The sequence below is a fragment of the Ovis aries genome, chromosome 1 (genome assembly GCF_016772045.2).
Source record: "Ovis aries strain OAR_USU_Benz2616 breed Rambouillet chromosome 1, ARS-UI_Ramb_v3.0, whole genome shotgun sequence".
NCBI lineage: Eukaryota > Metazoa > Chordata > Mammalia > Artiodactyla > Bovidae > Ovis > Ovis aries.
The window spans coordinates 16,178,718-16,194,379 of NC_056054.1; the positions used below are offsets into that span (position 1 = coordinate 16,178,718).

The 15,662-nt window shown below is 54.0% G+C and overlaps 2 protein-coding genes across 9 annotated transcripts in view; both read right to left on the bottom strand.

Moving 5' to 3' along the window:
* Positions 1-15,662, bottom strand: part of HIVEP3 (HIVEP zinc finger 3) — a 544,861-nt gene that overhangs the window by 129,762 nt on the left and 399,437 nt on the right. For 4 of the 8 annotated variants that reach the window (XM_042246568.2, XM_027968494.3, XM_027968489.3 and 1 more), the window contains exon 1: positions 4,939-5,073. The exons of the other annotated variants lie outside the window; for them this stretch is intronic. The gene's annotated coding sequence lies outside the window, so the exon portion shown is untranslated. Of the gene's footprint in view, positions 1-4,938; positions 5,074-15,662 lie in introns of those variants that run through there. 8 annotated transcript variants of the gene reach the window in all.
* Positions 4,521-9,386, bottom strand: LOC114114913 (basic salivary proline-rich protein 3-like). The gene is made up of 5 exons (XM_027970527.1): positions 9,370-9,386; positions 5,596-5,732; positions 5,278-5,466; positions 4,818-5,193; positions 4,521-4,629 (listed from the first exon to the last, which is right to left on the bottom strand). Exons 1-5 carry the CDS (start codon positions 9,384-9,386, stop codon positions 4,521-4,523), a joined length of 828 nt encoding a protein of 275 aa, XP_027826328.1.

Below are 15,662 nucleotides of genomic sequence, written 5' to 3' on the forward strand. Positions count from 1 at the left end.
GGTATTTGCAGCAAATCGGTCTAATTTTAGTGAAACTTTCTGTTGGTGTTTAGTCGCTGAGTCATGTCCGACTCTTTTTGTGACCCCATGGACTGTAGCCCACTGGGCTCCTCTGTCCATAGGATTTCCCAGGCAAGAATACTGGAGTGGGTTGCCACATCCTTCTCCAGAGGATCTCTCCAACCTAGGAATGGACCCTGTGTCTCCTTGGCAGGTGGGTTCTTTACCACCAAGCCACCAGGCAAGTTCAGTGAACCCTTTAGTAGCAACCAATTCACAAATACTGCAATTGGTTTTATTACTGTAATTCATTTATCATAATAATAACCAAAACTATTGTTTCCTGTTCACCTACTATGTGCCAGGCACAGATCTCTCATAAGATATCTGATGTAAACGGTCTCCTGTAACCCATTCAGCCACCCTGTAGGGAAGAGTGAGGATTCCCATATTATAGATGAGGACACTGAAGCTTGGGAGAGGCAAAGGAACTTGGCCAAGGTACATAAAACAGGAGACGCAAACTCAGGTCTGTGGGGCTCCATAGCAGTGCTCCTGCCACGTGGCTGATGCGAGCTGGGGACTGGGGGGTTAGAGCCATAGCTGGGGAGGCAGACGCAGGGCCTGCCAGGGTGCCCACACACACAGCTGGCCGGGCTTCTCATCCCCAGGCTGAACTTCTAGCGCCAGGGGGCTTCTGCATATGCCCAGAAACCATCCCTAGAACCTCTCAATCAGACAGTGTGGGTATAGCTAGGAATTCTTATGTTACAAGCCCTCAGGTGACAGGAAAAGACACCCATGGTTAAACCACTTCTTTCAATTCTCAGGGGGTCATGCTTTCACATCTACACACTCTTCCAGAAGGTTCCAACATGTTTCTTAAGATGTTCATTGCATTATTTACAAAGGATATCACGCCTCAGAACCCAAGACCTTACAATTCTTGAATTCTCAACAAAGCAACAAATAATTCTGATCATCCACAGATGGGGTGTGAACATCTTTGTTAACCACGACAATTATTCCCAAAGAGCGTGATGCTGACAAAAAGGACTTGGGAGCCCAGAGCCTTGGGTTTGAGTCCCAGCTCTGCCCTTTATTACCCATGCAGCCTTAGGCAAATCAGTTCAACAAAATAGTTATTCAGCGCTCTGGGCTGAAAGAATGAAGACACAGGAGTGGGCCAGAAAAGACACAATGCTCTCAGCTCTGAGCTCCTCGTCTGTAAAATGGGAACCAACAGCTACCAAGTGTATATGACAGCGTGCAGGCCCCCACATGCCAATGGGTTCTCACTCACAGTCCCAGGGCCTCAGGAAGCAGGCTGCCCTGTGTCCTGCTCTGCAGGTGAGGAAGCAGGGATTCACGGGTGAAGTGGCTTGGGCTGAGCCTACAGCAGCATCTGTGGCGCTATCTGTGGTCTCTCTGCCCCCCGCCACCACCGCCCCCCCTCTTACCCATTTTCCACTTGGCAGATGAGTTCACAGAGTGAGTGGATAACAGGAGAGAATGCTCTGCAGTCCATCAGGAACCGCACAGATGTATGACATCATGGTTATTAATAATGGAAGTGGCACAACAAATTCGCCATCCCTGCAGAGGGACCACCTGAGTTGCTGCAAACCTCCCGCACACAGAGCATCAGATTCTGTCATGGCAGAGCTGGGAGGGGTCTTAGGAGTCCAATCCTTTCCTCATTATAGGGGTGGGGAGTGGGTAAGATGGGAGGGCAGCCCTCTGAGACAGCAGACGCAGCCCTGCATCCCAAAGCCCCGGGTGTTTCGAGTTTGGCTTCTGTGACTGAACCACCCAGATAACCCGACACCAGCATTTGCCCACCCCGAAGGGTGCTGGTAAGCGAATCAGCAGTGGCTGTAACTGCGGCCTCTCCATCGACCCTCAACCCAGCTGCAGAGCCTTTGTACCTGTTGTTCCTCTGCTTGGAGTACTCTTTCCCCAGATCTTGACATGGCTATCACACGTTCATGAGTCAGGTCTCAGGTCAGCTCCTCAGAAAGGATGTCCTAGACCCCAGCTTTGGTTTTCCCAGTTCCTCCCTGACGCTCCCCATCACACAGCCTTGTCTTCACCGTGTCTTCACGGTGTGTATTATCTTGTCCATGACTATTCATTCTCTCTTCCCACTGGAATGCAAGCTCCACGAACAGAGGATTCACTCACTTTCATTGTCTTAGTCCCCAGAATGGTGCCTAGGTCCCAGCAGGCACTTAGCAAACATGCTCAGCGAGTCCCCCTGGACATCAGCCTGGGTCACCGGCATTCTGGCAGCCAGCAGTCCTTCACTCGCTGGCTCACTCACTCACTCACTCATTCAATAAATGCTTATTGAACGTCTCCTCCGTGCCAGGCATTCTCCTAGGAGCTGGGGATTCCAATCCAGCTGAGACAAAGCCCTTGCCCTAATCAAGATTTGACAGTTGATTAAAACAATCGACACAATAGAAGCCAGAGCTGTTTCGGTCACATCATGTGTGACCAGACAATAGCTGACCGAAGGAAAGTGGGGGGGAGGGAGGAAGTATGGCAGAAAACAGGAGAAATGAGAAAACACTGGGGAAATGCAAATAGACTGGCCTTGCCAGGGCCTCCCACGTGCTCAATACAGTATTCATCTTGGGGAGCTGGTGCCAGGCAAGCCCCCACCACCCCAGCTTTGGGGGCATGAGGACAAGGGCACATGCCCATTGCCACAAGTGCCTGGAGCACAGCAGGATGGCTACATGTGACAGCATGGACAGGAGTGGATGTGAGGGAGGTGAGACCGGTGAGTGAGGGTGTGTATGCATGTGCAGGAGTGTGTATTCATGTGCAGTGGCACACGTGTGAGTGAGTGAGTGAAGTGAAGTCACTCAGTCGTGTCCGACTCTTTGTGACCCCATGGACAGAGTAGCCTGCACCAGGCTACTCCATCCATGGGATTTTCTAGGCAAGCGTACTGGAGTGGGTTGCCATAGTATATGGGGTCAAGTATGTCAGTGTGTGGATGGGTTGAGTATGTGAGGGTAAACACGCTTGTGTGTGTACTCTGGTCCCATTACTCTTCAGCACAGCTTCCACATCTGGTAGAACTTTACCTGCTCACGATCCCCCCTCCACCCTGCAAATGATGCATAGTAGGGACCCGATCATCATCAAATCCATTTAAGTCTCTATGTTAGCCAAATATATTCCACAGAGGGTCCACATCAAGCAGCAAGACTGGTTTCAGAAGAGAATAGTCAACTTCTGGCCGTAACTGAATGGAATGAGAGCATCGGATGAGGAGTCTGGGTTTTGTGGCCTGCTCTACTGCTAGATTACTGGGTAATCCTGGGTCACTGTTTGGCTGTGATCTCAGGTAAGGCACTCAGCTCCTCTGGGCCTCTGTTTACTCTTCACTCAAGAAGGCAAGTAGAACTCAGCGACTGGATGAAAACACATATCTACAGGTAGCTACAGAAGCACTGTTTCCTGGGAGAGCGTGTGTGACCCGAAAAGAGCAACAGGATCAACCAGAGGAATGCTGGGTCTGACAAAGCTAAACAGGTTCTTTTATTGCAGCACTTCTCAGAGCCTCCAACTTGCCAGTATGGATTGTGACTGGCTAGCAGGGTTATGGAGAGCTTGCAGAATTTGCCGGACTTACTAGCACGGGGAAACCTAACTCGTGGCACAACTTTTAGAACTAATGTTCCACAGAACCTACTTTGGGGGATCTGCTAGCAGGCACATGGGACATTTCTCAAATGCCCCCTTTCTTGCAGATGACACAACAGAAATGGTGTTCGGTCTCCCTAAATCAGAGAGCACAGCTGTGGCGAACATCAGCCCAGAATCATCCAAACCACAGCAACTGGCTTGTACACAAGGCTTTATATCTACAGAACATTTCCACTTACATGATCTCAGTCTTCCCTGACAACATTCCACTGAGGACCTTCATCCCCATTTTGCAGATGATACAATGCAGCCCGAAAGAGATTAAGGAATCTGCCCAGAGCCACTAAATGATGGACCCAGTACTTGCCTTCATCATTTTTCCCTATGACCTTAATCAAGCTGTCAATAAATACGTCCTACATTTTATAGGTAAGCAGTTGTAGTCACTTTGCAGAGCCCCTGCCAGAGCCGAGGCTGACACCCTGCACCTGTTCTGCAGCAGCCACCGCTGTTGTCCAGGATCCCCGGCAGCGGGCCCTGGTTGAGAGGGGTGGGCAGGGCGCTCAGAGAAAAGCCCAAGGAATGAGAGCCGCTCTGGAAACACCCAGGCTGGGAGGCCGGGCGTCACTCCCTGCCGGTGGCCACACCCTCCCCACCATGCCAGGTACATTCCCCTCAGGGCTGTACCCCCCCGCGCCAGGTGCCACTCTGCAAGAGGGCAAGAAGAGCCAGATCAATGCTAATTTCACTCACTCCCATAAGCCGGAGGAGCCCAAGTCCCATCTGCTCTGACAGTCTGAAACTGCCAGCGCCTCCAGGGGGAAGCGTGGCCAGGACGGCCAAAGCCATTCAGCGGTTCACACCGGGGTGCCTTGTCCCGCCTTGTCCGGCAGTGAGAGGCCCGAGAGGCGGGGCAGGCTGCGGGGCTGCTCTGGGCACAGGGGCCGAGTGAGGCTGTGCCAGGCGCTGGTGTGCGCGAGAAGTGTGAACGCGGGAACGCTGGTGTCACCCCGGGTTGATGACAGAAGTCGCGTCTGGGAAACGCAGGCGAAGAGCGCGTGCACCAGGCAACCCCAGGCTGCGGAGGAGTCCCGGAGGTCCGGGGAGTTGGCCCGACGCGCTCCTGCACGCGCCCGCGCCCAGCCCTCTCTCACCCGCTCCGCTCCCGAGGGTGGCCCCGCTGCGGGCCGGTCGGGCTGCTGACGCGCTTGGCGGTGCCCGGCTCCCGGCTGCCAGGCCGCGGCGGGATGGGGGGCGCGGGCGCTCGCTGCTTACCTGCGGGCGGCCGCGACTCCGCGGCTCCGGGCTGCGCTGCGCTGGGCTGGTCTGGGCTGCGCTGGGCTGCGCGCCCGGCCTCCGCGCGGCTCGGCAGCGCCCGCTCGCTCGGCTCCGCCCGGCTCGGCTCCGCCCGGCGGTGCCCGGGGCTCTCGCTGGCGGCCCACGCGGCGCGGGGTGGGCGCGGGGCGGGCTGGCGGGCGGGCGCCGGCGGCGGGCGCGGCTCCGGGCCGCCCCGCGGCCGCTTGGAAGCTCCTTATTTGGGCAGTGATGTCAGGGGAAGTCGCAGGGCCCGGACCACCCACTTCTTTCCATTCACTCCCGAGAGTTTCCTGTCGCCGAGCCCGGGGGACCCCGGCGCCCGCAGCGGGCGCCTCTCCGGCCGGCTCGGCCCTGGCGTGCCCGGCTTCACTGTCGGCCGCTTGGGGGTCCCGGCGCGGCCGGGTCCGGGAGGGCGGTCGGGCAGGCTGCTGCCCGGGAGGGTCTGCGTCTGGGGAATCCCCGGCTCCCGGCGGCCGCGGGGAGGGTCTGTGCAGCGGCCTCCGCGGTGACAGGCCGTGTCACTCCGGGCGCCGCCGCTCCCTCCGCGCCCGCCCCGGCTCCCGCGCTGTCATTTCCTCCCGGGCCCTCCGGGGAGGGCAGTCAGGGAACCCCGGCCGTCGCCGCCGCCGGGGCCGTGCCCCTCGGGGCCCCGTCTCGGCTGCACCCGGCCCGGCGGGCGTCCGTCGCCGTCCGCGAAGTGCCGGGTCCCCGCCTTGCTCCCGGGTGCCAGCCCCGCTCCGGGAAGCCCGTGCCTCCCAAGGCGGGAATATGCCTTCGCGAGTGCTGGGCGGGGCGGGCCTGGCCGGGCTCCCTGGGCTCCAGCCTGGGGGTGGGGGTGGGGATGGGGGCTCCCCGGGGCTTCCCAGTGGCCTGACTTGGCAGAAGCTATCGGATTCCAAGGCTTGGGACCTGAGCCGCTCTGGTCTACCTTTGCACCGGCGTCCACCAGGGCCCCCACTGGCCTGCTTCCCGAGGGAGCAAAACTGGCCACCAGGACCTGTATTTTACAGACGCGGCACACTGAGGTTCTGACTTGTCAGGTGACTTGCCGGAGGTCAACTCTGCGAACCTGGGCTGACCCGGGGCTTGACTGGCTCCAGAGCTGGCCTCTGCTGCCTGGGAATACGTTGTGGGGCCTGGGACCAAAGTCAGGACAAGAGTCAGGCAAACTGAGTGCCTAGAGTGCCAGCTGAAGAGGCACTCCCTCTCCAGGTCACAGAAGTTCAAGGACCCACAGGGTGACTGACAAGCTGACCTGGGCGAAGCCGGTCAGGGCTCCCCAAAAGGCCTTGGAGGCTCCAGGCTTCCTCTGGCTCTGAAGTGATGGCCTAAATTCAAGGCCCTGCCTGTCACAGGGAGTGGGCTTCCTCTAGGCCCAGGGGACAAGCTAGTGGCTCTGGGGATTTCTGTGCCTTCCTCATACAGCAGCTTTCAGCAAAGCCTCTTCCCTCCCTCCAAAGCCAGGGTAGAGCAAACAAGCCCCTCCCAGACCACCAGCTTTAGTAGAGGGATGGCAGCTTCCACGGGGCAACCTCACTCCTAGGTGCCTGCAGAAGGAAACCACAAGGCCATGGCTTGCAGGGGTTGGAGGGAGGTGCGATCACAGCTGGACATTCACTGTGCCTGCGCACTCAAGCATACAACTGCACACCCGCTGGCCTGTTGCCAAGGCTCCCAGCTGTTCTGTTGATCACCGGCCACTTCAGTGCCCCACCCCCCATCTTCCAGTAGCGCCCAGAGCTCCATCTCAGCTCCAACTGGGTCATCCTCTTTCTGACAAAGCTCCAAAGGGAAGGACCACACTCTCTGATCTGGCACGCAAGGCCCCTCAACCAGCTGCACCTCCCGTGGTTCAACCCTCCACGTCCTTTTCCAACACTCTCTTCAAACTTCCACCAGCATTCACTTTTGGGGAGGGCTTTGCATAGATTTTCCTCTGTCTGAAATGCCCTCTCTATCAGTCCTGTGTCCTTTACACCCCAAATCAAGCCTGCCTTTGATATAGTCTTCCTCTTAATTAGGGCAAGTGAGACAGGGTACCCCGTGGAATAAGACCTTTCCCCCTCACTCCACTCCTATCCTTCCCTCCCTGCCCAGCTTACTGTCTCTGGCTGGGAGCAACTCCAGGTGGGAGCAAGTGGGTATCTTGTTATAATTCATATGCCTGGAGGGGTGACATTTTGTCATAGGCAGAAAGGCTCAGGTGACAGGCTTGTTCCTACCCCAGGATGAGTATCCTCTCCACCTTTGAGGGGTGGCCCTGACCCCACCACAAGCTCCCAGTGGATTTAGTCACCCTCCTTTGTTGCCACTGGCAGCTCAATGCTTCCTGCCTCTAGAGACGTGCCCATCACCCCAAGCTGCAGTCAGCTGAGAGAGAGCTTCTCTCTTTCCAGTCTGGAAGCTGCCAAGAACTTTCCATCTTGGTTCTTCTCTCCTGCCAAGACTAAGAGGTCTACAAACGTTTGTTAAGTGAATGAATGATCCTGGGGGGTGGAGGGAAGCAAATGGAAAGATAAACTAACCATAGGAGTGGCAGAATGATCCAATTCAGAGCTGCAACTGAGGTTCAGAGGCCCTCGCTAGGGTCCTGGCTAGGTGGGTCCTCAGACTGGACTGGATGCTTAGGAAGTGGGCCGGTGTGCCAGCCCTGCAGAGGCTGCCCTGCCAAGGCCCTTTCCTTGGACTGCTCCTTTGTTCCAACTTTCTGTGGCTTGGGATTTGTCTTCCCCGCCCTTCTCTCAGTAAACTTCTGCGCCGCCCCATCGAGGCAGGCTGGGACATTCCCATCCCAACCTTCAAACATATAGTCCAGACTGGCTATAGCAAAGTAGAAAGGAAGGCATGAGAAAAGTGTTTTATTGAGTCCTTTCGTTGTGCCAGACACAGTCACTCTGGATTTTCTGGAACTCCCCCCAAAGACTCTGCTTTTTACCCCCTAGGTCACACTTCCCAGCTGGTAGCCATCCTCCAAGCCAGGAGTGTCGACCCAGCAGCCCTCACTCAGCTTCTCCTTCATCCAAAGCTCCCAATCTCCTGTCTTGAGATTTAGCCTCCATCCCAGTTCGGTGCCAGTTCTCACCGAAGGCCAGGCAGCCTTCAAGGCTCCAGCCTCAGAGCTCAGGGATATGGGATGCAGGCAGGCAGTGCTGCTTCAAGGCAAGAAGCCTGAGCCCAACTTGCTCCGTGAGCCATCACCCCTACCCTGGGGCCCCAGGCACCTTTCCCACCTTGCAGCTGGATGGGCCCCAGGTGAGAAGGCAGGTGATGCCAGGTGCCAGTTCCTTCCTGTCAGCCCTTCCCCTGCATATAGCTGGGCCAGGTCTTGAGAAATCCCCAGAGCTTGGCCCTGGGGGCTTTCCTACATTCCTTCATTCCTCAAACATGAATCAGGCTCCTTCTCTGTTCTGGGAACGTGCAACACTCACACAAACCTGTGTGCTAGGAGCTCCATCCAAGGATGGAGACTAGCAGGTAAACAGATCATCCCAGTGCAACTTGCTAAATGCTACAGCACTGTTTGCCAAGCCTGGGGCAGAACAGGGGCATATGAGGTGAGAGATAAGATTTATTCTACTTCTGGGGCTACAATTCAGGGAGATTGTGGTCCAGGTGTCCCAGGCTAGATTGCTGAATGCTTGTTTCCATAGAAACAGTACACTACACACACACACACACACACACACACACACACACACACACACACACACACACACACACTGGGCTTGGTTCTGCTGTGAAGCCAATATCACGCTGTAGAGAATTTATAGACTAAAAGAGATTGGAGCAGAGGAGATGGTTGGCATCGGATCTGTCATCTAAGAGGCTGTCTCTGTGAAATCTTCCTTCCAACTCCTAACAACCAAATTACAGATACAGTTTTGGAACACACCACGATTCCAAAAGGTTGGGGACCACCATGGTCTTGGGAGAGCTTTCAAGGTGGAGCTAAGCAACCTGCCCAGTAGGCTCTCCAGGTACTTTATGCTTGGGTTTTGCACTTACTTACCAGCCACCCCCTCTCCACCTCCTTTCCTCCATGGCTCTGAGTCCCTGGACTCGCATGATTTGTGTCATTTTACTGTTTGTTGGGGTGTGTGTGTGTGTTTGCCGGGTGCTCTCTTGATAGATCTGTTACATCAGTCCTCACTTCTCACAGAGGTAGCCATCTCTCTCCTGGGACAGAGGCTGAGGGACTCTTACAGTTTATGGAGATCACCTCCAGGGGTCCCAGAGGACTCAGCCCCAACCTCCCTTCCCAGCCTGAGAGCTGTGTTTCTGGCTTCCTGTCTCGGTCAGGCATTCATTTCATCCTTCATCTGATGCTGTGGGTAACAGCATGGGCCTCAGAGCCACATGGATCTGGCTTCAGCTCCCAGCCACACTCACTGTGCGATCTTGGGCATGTTACATGATGTTACTGATTTCGACTTGCTTATCGTAAAGAACTGCCGTGAAGATGTGACAAGAAACCTCAACGGAGCACTTGATGGAGTACCCAGCACCTAGCAGGTGCTTAATAAATGGAAGTAACGGTTGCTTTATATTGTGACCCAGAATCCTGCTCCTCCCATATTGTTTATCTTCACCAGTGGGGACACCCATCATCCCAAGCCTGAACCAGAATCCCTTCTCCATTCTTGCTGCCCCAGTCCAGGCCACCATCACCTCCCAGTTACAACAGCTTTCTGCCCGGTCCCCCTGCCCATCTCCCGCCCTCCCCCTGCCCTCTGCATCCGTTCTCCACATAGGCAGAACTCTCTAGTGGGTACCTGTTCAGCTAACTTACCCTGTCTATTAGCGCCTCTTTTAACAGCTTCAGTTCACCTGCCCAAGCCTCCCTCTCTCTGCACAACCCATGCTCCAGTCACACAGAACTGCTCACTGTTTCTGAACCTGCCGAGTGCATTTTGAGCATCCAGTCCTCAGTACTGTTCCCCTCATTCATATTGCCTGGCTGGCTCCCATCCAGCCTTCCAGGTCAGCTCAGAGGCCACTTCCCTTGTGAAAGCCTCCTGGGTCCTCCAGGTGGCATTGGCTGCTTCCTTCTCCGTGAATCTCCAGCATTTGGAACAGATGTTCTGGCTTGTGCCCCATTATGTGCAGTCATTGCAATGATGTATCTGTTGCCCCTTTAGTTTCTGCAACTCCATGCACAACCACGTCTTATTCGGTGTTAGGAATGTCACAGGTATGCAGAGCACGCCCAGGATAGACTTCTGTGCCACTGGCCATCCTGTCCAGTAGGCAACTACAAGAGGCCACATGGCCTCCAGGTCACTGACCAGTCTCCCCCAGATGACAAAAATGTCCTCTTTTTCTACACTTCAGGCTGAGGCTTTGGCTCTATCTGAACCCCTGGTCTGCCTCATTCTGGCTTTCCACCAGCATTTCTGGGGACTCCCGCCGGGCCCATTGAATCCCAGGTGGGGAGGGTGGGGCCTTTGGTTCCAGGAAATCAGATTAGTCACTCCCCCTGGCAGCTGTGAGAACAGGTTTTCCCCAAGCCTAGGGGCCGACTTGCAAGATCATCAATAAGAAGCACTATTTACTCTGAGTATGGCTTCATATCTGCCAGTGGGAGGTACATCAGGAGAGCATCAGCTTCTGAGGCTTGGATTAAGACAGCCTATGTGCAGGTCCTGGCTCTGACACTTACTAGCTGCTTAACTCCCCTGAGTCTCAGTTTTCACAGCTGTAAAACGGGGAGGATAATGCATCTCAGGGAAGGATAATGAAGAGCAAGTGAGAGGTGATGAAATTAAAGGAGTCAGTGCATTCTGAGTATCAAGCAGCTGGCTGTAGTAGATGCTCAGTAAAGGGAGCCCCTCCCACCACCTCCATTCAAGCTCTTTGGAGGGTATCCTGATGCATGAGACTCAGTCATTGATAGTAGCTCATAAAGTGAGGGAAGGGAGGGAATGAGAATTTAATCAGGCCCCATAGACATTAAGACAAGATAAACTGTAACAGATCTGACAAGAAAAAGTTTCAGGAGCAGCAAGAAGAAAAGGGAAGTTCTGGGATTGCCATAAGAACATCTCCCCTTGTGTGAATTTTATCCACCCTATATGGCCAGCAGAGTCTGAGGGCCTGGGGATGGGCAGGGGGTGGCCAAGAATGAGCCCCCAGGCAGGACCAGTGAGGTCTGATGGAGCCTATGCCTCTGCCAGTCTGGTTCCCGAGAGGACTTGCACACGCAGAAAATAATTGCAATAACAGTGAATAAAAGCAATGGATGGTGCAGAAGGGATGGGAAAGAGAGATGCGTATAAGAAAGAGTGGGGCCTGTCCTGAAAGCTAATTTTTGTTAGATGAAAGCCTCCACTAACAACTATAAAGAAATCTAGAAATGGTCTCACTTTACCCCTGTTCAGGCTCCCTCCCGCTGTGCTCTTTCTGATCTCTCAGGGCAGGTGGTGAGAACCCCAAACCTCCATCCTTTGGTCTTGGAGTCCTTCTGCAAGGAGAGCATGTCCTGGTCTAGGTCACTCACTAGTTCCATAAATGCAACAGGAATGTTCACATCCCATGCCTTGGCTCATACTGTTCCCTCTATCTGGAATGCCCTTCTTTCCTCCCCTAGACTGCCATCCACCCTTCCCCTTCAGCTGTCCTATTAACTCTCCTTGACTATTTAGCGAACTCCTCCTATAAGGCTTCCTTCAAATGTTCTATTTTTTAATTTTTTTTTTTCTGACCAGCTCCTACCTTCAGTAGAATTAAAAGACCACCTCCCTCAATGTTCCTGTAACTTGCTTTGCACGCAGCATCTATCATATAATAACAAAGCATTTGTGTCTCATGCCCCAACTAGGTTGGAAGAGCTCCAGGGGTCTATGCCTGGCAGTGCTTGACATACAGCACCTGGATGGCTTCCTTCCATACCTCCCAGAACTGGGGAACACGGCAGCATCTTCTGTTCTGCCTGGGTGTGTGGATGGAGCCCTGCTGATCCCTTGGGAGCTCCAGACTTTTAAAGCAATCAGCCATGCTCCTTCCAGCCTGAAAACGAGCCCTCTGAGGAATGTCCCCCCCAGGACTTCCTGTTGACTTTGTGCAGTCCACTCTCAACCCTACCCTGAATCTGACTGGATGAGAATCCCAGCAAGTATCCTGGGGCACCTGGTGGGTGCCACATAGAAGGAGCTGAGTCAGGGGAGTGTGGGAGCAGAGGCAGTGTCTTCAAGGGCGGCAGACCGGAAGAGCTGGGGACCTGGGGAAGGAAAGGTGGGCACGTGGATTTGGTGGCTGGTTCTGAGCTTGGGATGAATGGTCAACAGCAATCTGGAAGTGGGGAGGATGATGGGATGGTTAATTTTATGTGTTAGATTGGCTGGGCCATCAAATTCTGGGGTGCCCAGAATTTGGCCGAACATCAGGGTGTTTCTATAAGGCTCTTTCTGGATGAGATTAACATTCAACTCAACAGACTGGGTGGAGCAGGTTGTCCTCTCCAATGTGGGGGGCCTCATTCAATCCATTGAAAATCTGAATAGAACAAAAAGGCTGAGGAAGAGGGAACTCCTTGGCTGCCTGACTGATTGAAATGGGACACTGGTTTCCTCCAGCCTTTGGACTTAGACTGAAACATCAGCTCTTTTTGAGTCTCCAGCCTAGAGGCTTTCAGACTGAAACTTATACCAGCAGCTCTCCTGGGTCTCCAAGTTGCCAACAGCAGATCTTGGGACTCCTCAGTGTCTATAATCACATAGTCAATCCTTATAATAAGTCTCAGTCTCTCTCTTGTGTGTCTGTACTTTATATAAAAGAAAGTTGCTCCCTCAGTCATTTGTGTTCGGCTCTGCGACCCCATGGACTGTAGCATGCCAGGCTCCTCTGTCCATGGAATTCTCCAGGCAAAAGTACTGGAGTGGGTTGCCATTTCCTTCTCCAGGAGATCTTCCTGACCCAGGGATTGAACCTGGTCTCCTGCATTGCAGGCAGATTCTTTACCCTTTGAGCCACACTATTTCTGATATATATACGTGTATATGTGTGTGTATATCTTATTTTCTGATTCTCTAGAGAACTCTACTACAGAAGGTGAAGGTATAAATTTCCCAAATCTCGGGAGGGTCCCACATTTGCTTCTCTTTGTCCAACAGCTCTCTAATAATGGGCATTTCCTACCTTCCTCACATTGGAGTTGGCCTCATTGGCCTAGGAGAGCTTCTTTGCAGCTGGGGACACAAGCTGGCACTCCTCTGGGGACTCCCAGCCCTCAGTACGGGCCTAGAGCCCAGTGGGTTCTCCGTGTACTAGCTGAACAAAACAGACACCTTACACTGATTTTGGTCAGGTCAGTTCAGTCACTCAATCATGTCTGACTCTTTGTGACCCCATGGACTGCTGCATGTCAGGCTTCCCTGTCCATCACCAACTCCCAGAGCTCGCTCAAACTCATGTCCATCGAGTTGTGATGCCATCCAACCATCTCATCTTCTGTTGTCCCCTTCTCCTCCTGCCTTCCATCTTTCCAAGGATCAGGGTCTGCTGGGTAACTTTTGATAGATTTGGGCACAATCACACCTGGTCCTTTATGTCATGACCAAGGCTCTACAAGAGGCAGGAGAGGGACCATCAACCCCTGTTGCTGGATGAGCAAATGGAGGCCCAAAGAGGGCCCAGAGGTACCCCAGCAGCAGAGGGCCAAGGAAGGATACAGCCCTGGGTCCAGGTGCCACTGCCTCATCTGAACACATGCAGCCTCTAACAGATGCTCAGTGAATACCTAATACAGGCTAGGCCCTATTCTGGGGACTTAAGAATAAGTACCTCGGTGAACAAAACAGACAAACAGCCCTGCTCTGTAGAGCTTACATTCTAGAAGGAAGAGCCAGACAATAAAGAAACTGAATAAATAAGTGAGTCATATAACATGCTAGCAGGAAGCATACACTATGGAAAGTACAAGGTAGAACAGACTTAGGGAATCAGGAATGCAGGGGTGGAAGATGGGCCATAAATTTAAATAGAGTAGTTAGAGAAAGCCTCATTGAGATGGTGGTGTTTGAGCAATGACTTGAAGCAGGTAAAGGCTGAGTCCTGTAGATATTGGGGGAAGATCTTTACAGGCAAAGAGAACAGCCAAAGCAGACTCTGAGGTGAGAGAGCGTCAGGCATATATGAGGCCTTGTAGGCCACTGTGAGACTCTAGCTTTTGGAGAAATAAAGGCTAAGGCTGGGGGCTGGGCCCCCTCAGCAGGTTTCCAATGGTTACCCCTCTTCCCAGAGAGCAGGACCCAGCTTGGGATGGCAATGAAAGAGTTTGAGGATGTCTGTAAGGAGGAGGGAACAACAAAGAAGAGGCCCAAAAAGGTTTTCCTTGATTATCACCTTCCTCCGCTTCAGCCAGACAGCTGGTGACTTTACCTGCATCATCCCTATAGGCCTGTCTTCTTGCTGCTGGAATTTGGTTTTGGGTTCCAGAGCAGCTTGGACTCTCCCTGGTGGGGATGGTACTGGACAGGTTAACCTCCTAGGGGAAGCATTCAGAACCAAAGTCAGAGAGACCCAGCTCCTGAGGGCTGTTTGCGAGGGGACACAGCCCTCTCAGGGGATGTGGGAGGAGTCAACCAGAGAAGGGGCGGGAAGCACTCCAGGCAGACTGGACGGTGCTGGCCCCTGGCTGGCTGTCACGTCGCCACTCAGCCTCGACGGGGAGGCAGGGGCTCCGCTTTGCCTCCACTACACAATGACAGATGTAAGAAGCAGACCCATGCACGCAGCCTAGATGGGAGTCGCAGTCAGCAGCCTAATTTTAGATGGAGCATCTGCTCTTCTGTCCCGGAGACTCAGCTCTGTCTGGGATTCACTCCGTCTGGAATTGCCAGAGAAACAAATTCTGTTCTATAGGTACAGACATGGGTGGCGTCCAGATCAGAGCTGGCCAATGGGCCCTTGCCATGGGGAGGCCCCAGGAGCTACGCTGCACCAGGGCGTCTGTGTCCTCCTGCTGGTCTCACGTCACACACCGACAGCCGTGGGGTCCTGTGATGCCATCTTGGATTTCCAGGCTGCCTCCCAGCAGGTGCATCAAGTGTGGGTCTGCTGACCTCCTGAGGCTTCCTGGCCATCCTCCACCCACTGCTCCCAGCTTAGGCCCTCAAGGGTTCAGCCCAAGTACATACAGACTAGAAAGACCAAGACCAGGAAAAGCACTAAGGAAGGCGCTATTGTTTTGCAAATCTTCCCAGAAAGGCTTCTCAGAGGAGGTGATTTTTAAGTTGGACTTTGAAGAATGGATAGGTATTTATCAGGGGGAAAAGCCACCATGACAGGGGAAACTGGTGAAGAAACAAAAGCTCAAAAGAGCATTGAATGTTTGGGAATGACCCAAGGGAGAGAGGGAGGGGAAAGTGGGGATTCCGGGCGTGTTGGGGACCCTGGACTGAACTCCAGGCTGAGGAATTGGGCTGGTGCCTGTGTGTGGAGCATGTGGAAGAGACTTGGAAGGGGCCTCTGGAGCCTGGGCTCCAACAGATGAGTGTGGTATCCTTCAGGGGCAAAACCCAGGGCCTTCGAATCTGGGAGGGCCACCTTCCTTTTCCCCTTTTGTTATGGCCTGTAGGGTCTTCCTCTATGACCTCCCCCTCACACACCAAAGCAGGGACTGCAGGGCGTGCCTACTCCCCTCCCGGACTCCCACCTGAGCGCTGGGCTGTGCATCTCCAGGCATC

Coding starts and splice junctions, on each gene's coding strand:
- LOC114114913 (XM_027970527.1), bottom strand. Junction 5,467..5,595: donor CGGCCCCGGCGGCGGCGACG/GCCGGGGTTCCC, acceptor GCCGCTGCACAG/ACCCTCCCCGCGGCCGCCGG. Junction 4,630..4,817: donor CACCCTCGGGAGCGGAGCGG/GTGAGAGAGGGC, acceptor CGCGCACACCAG/CGCCTGGCACAGCCTCACTC.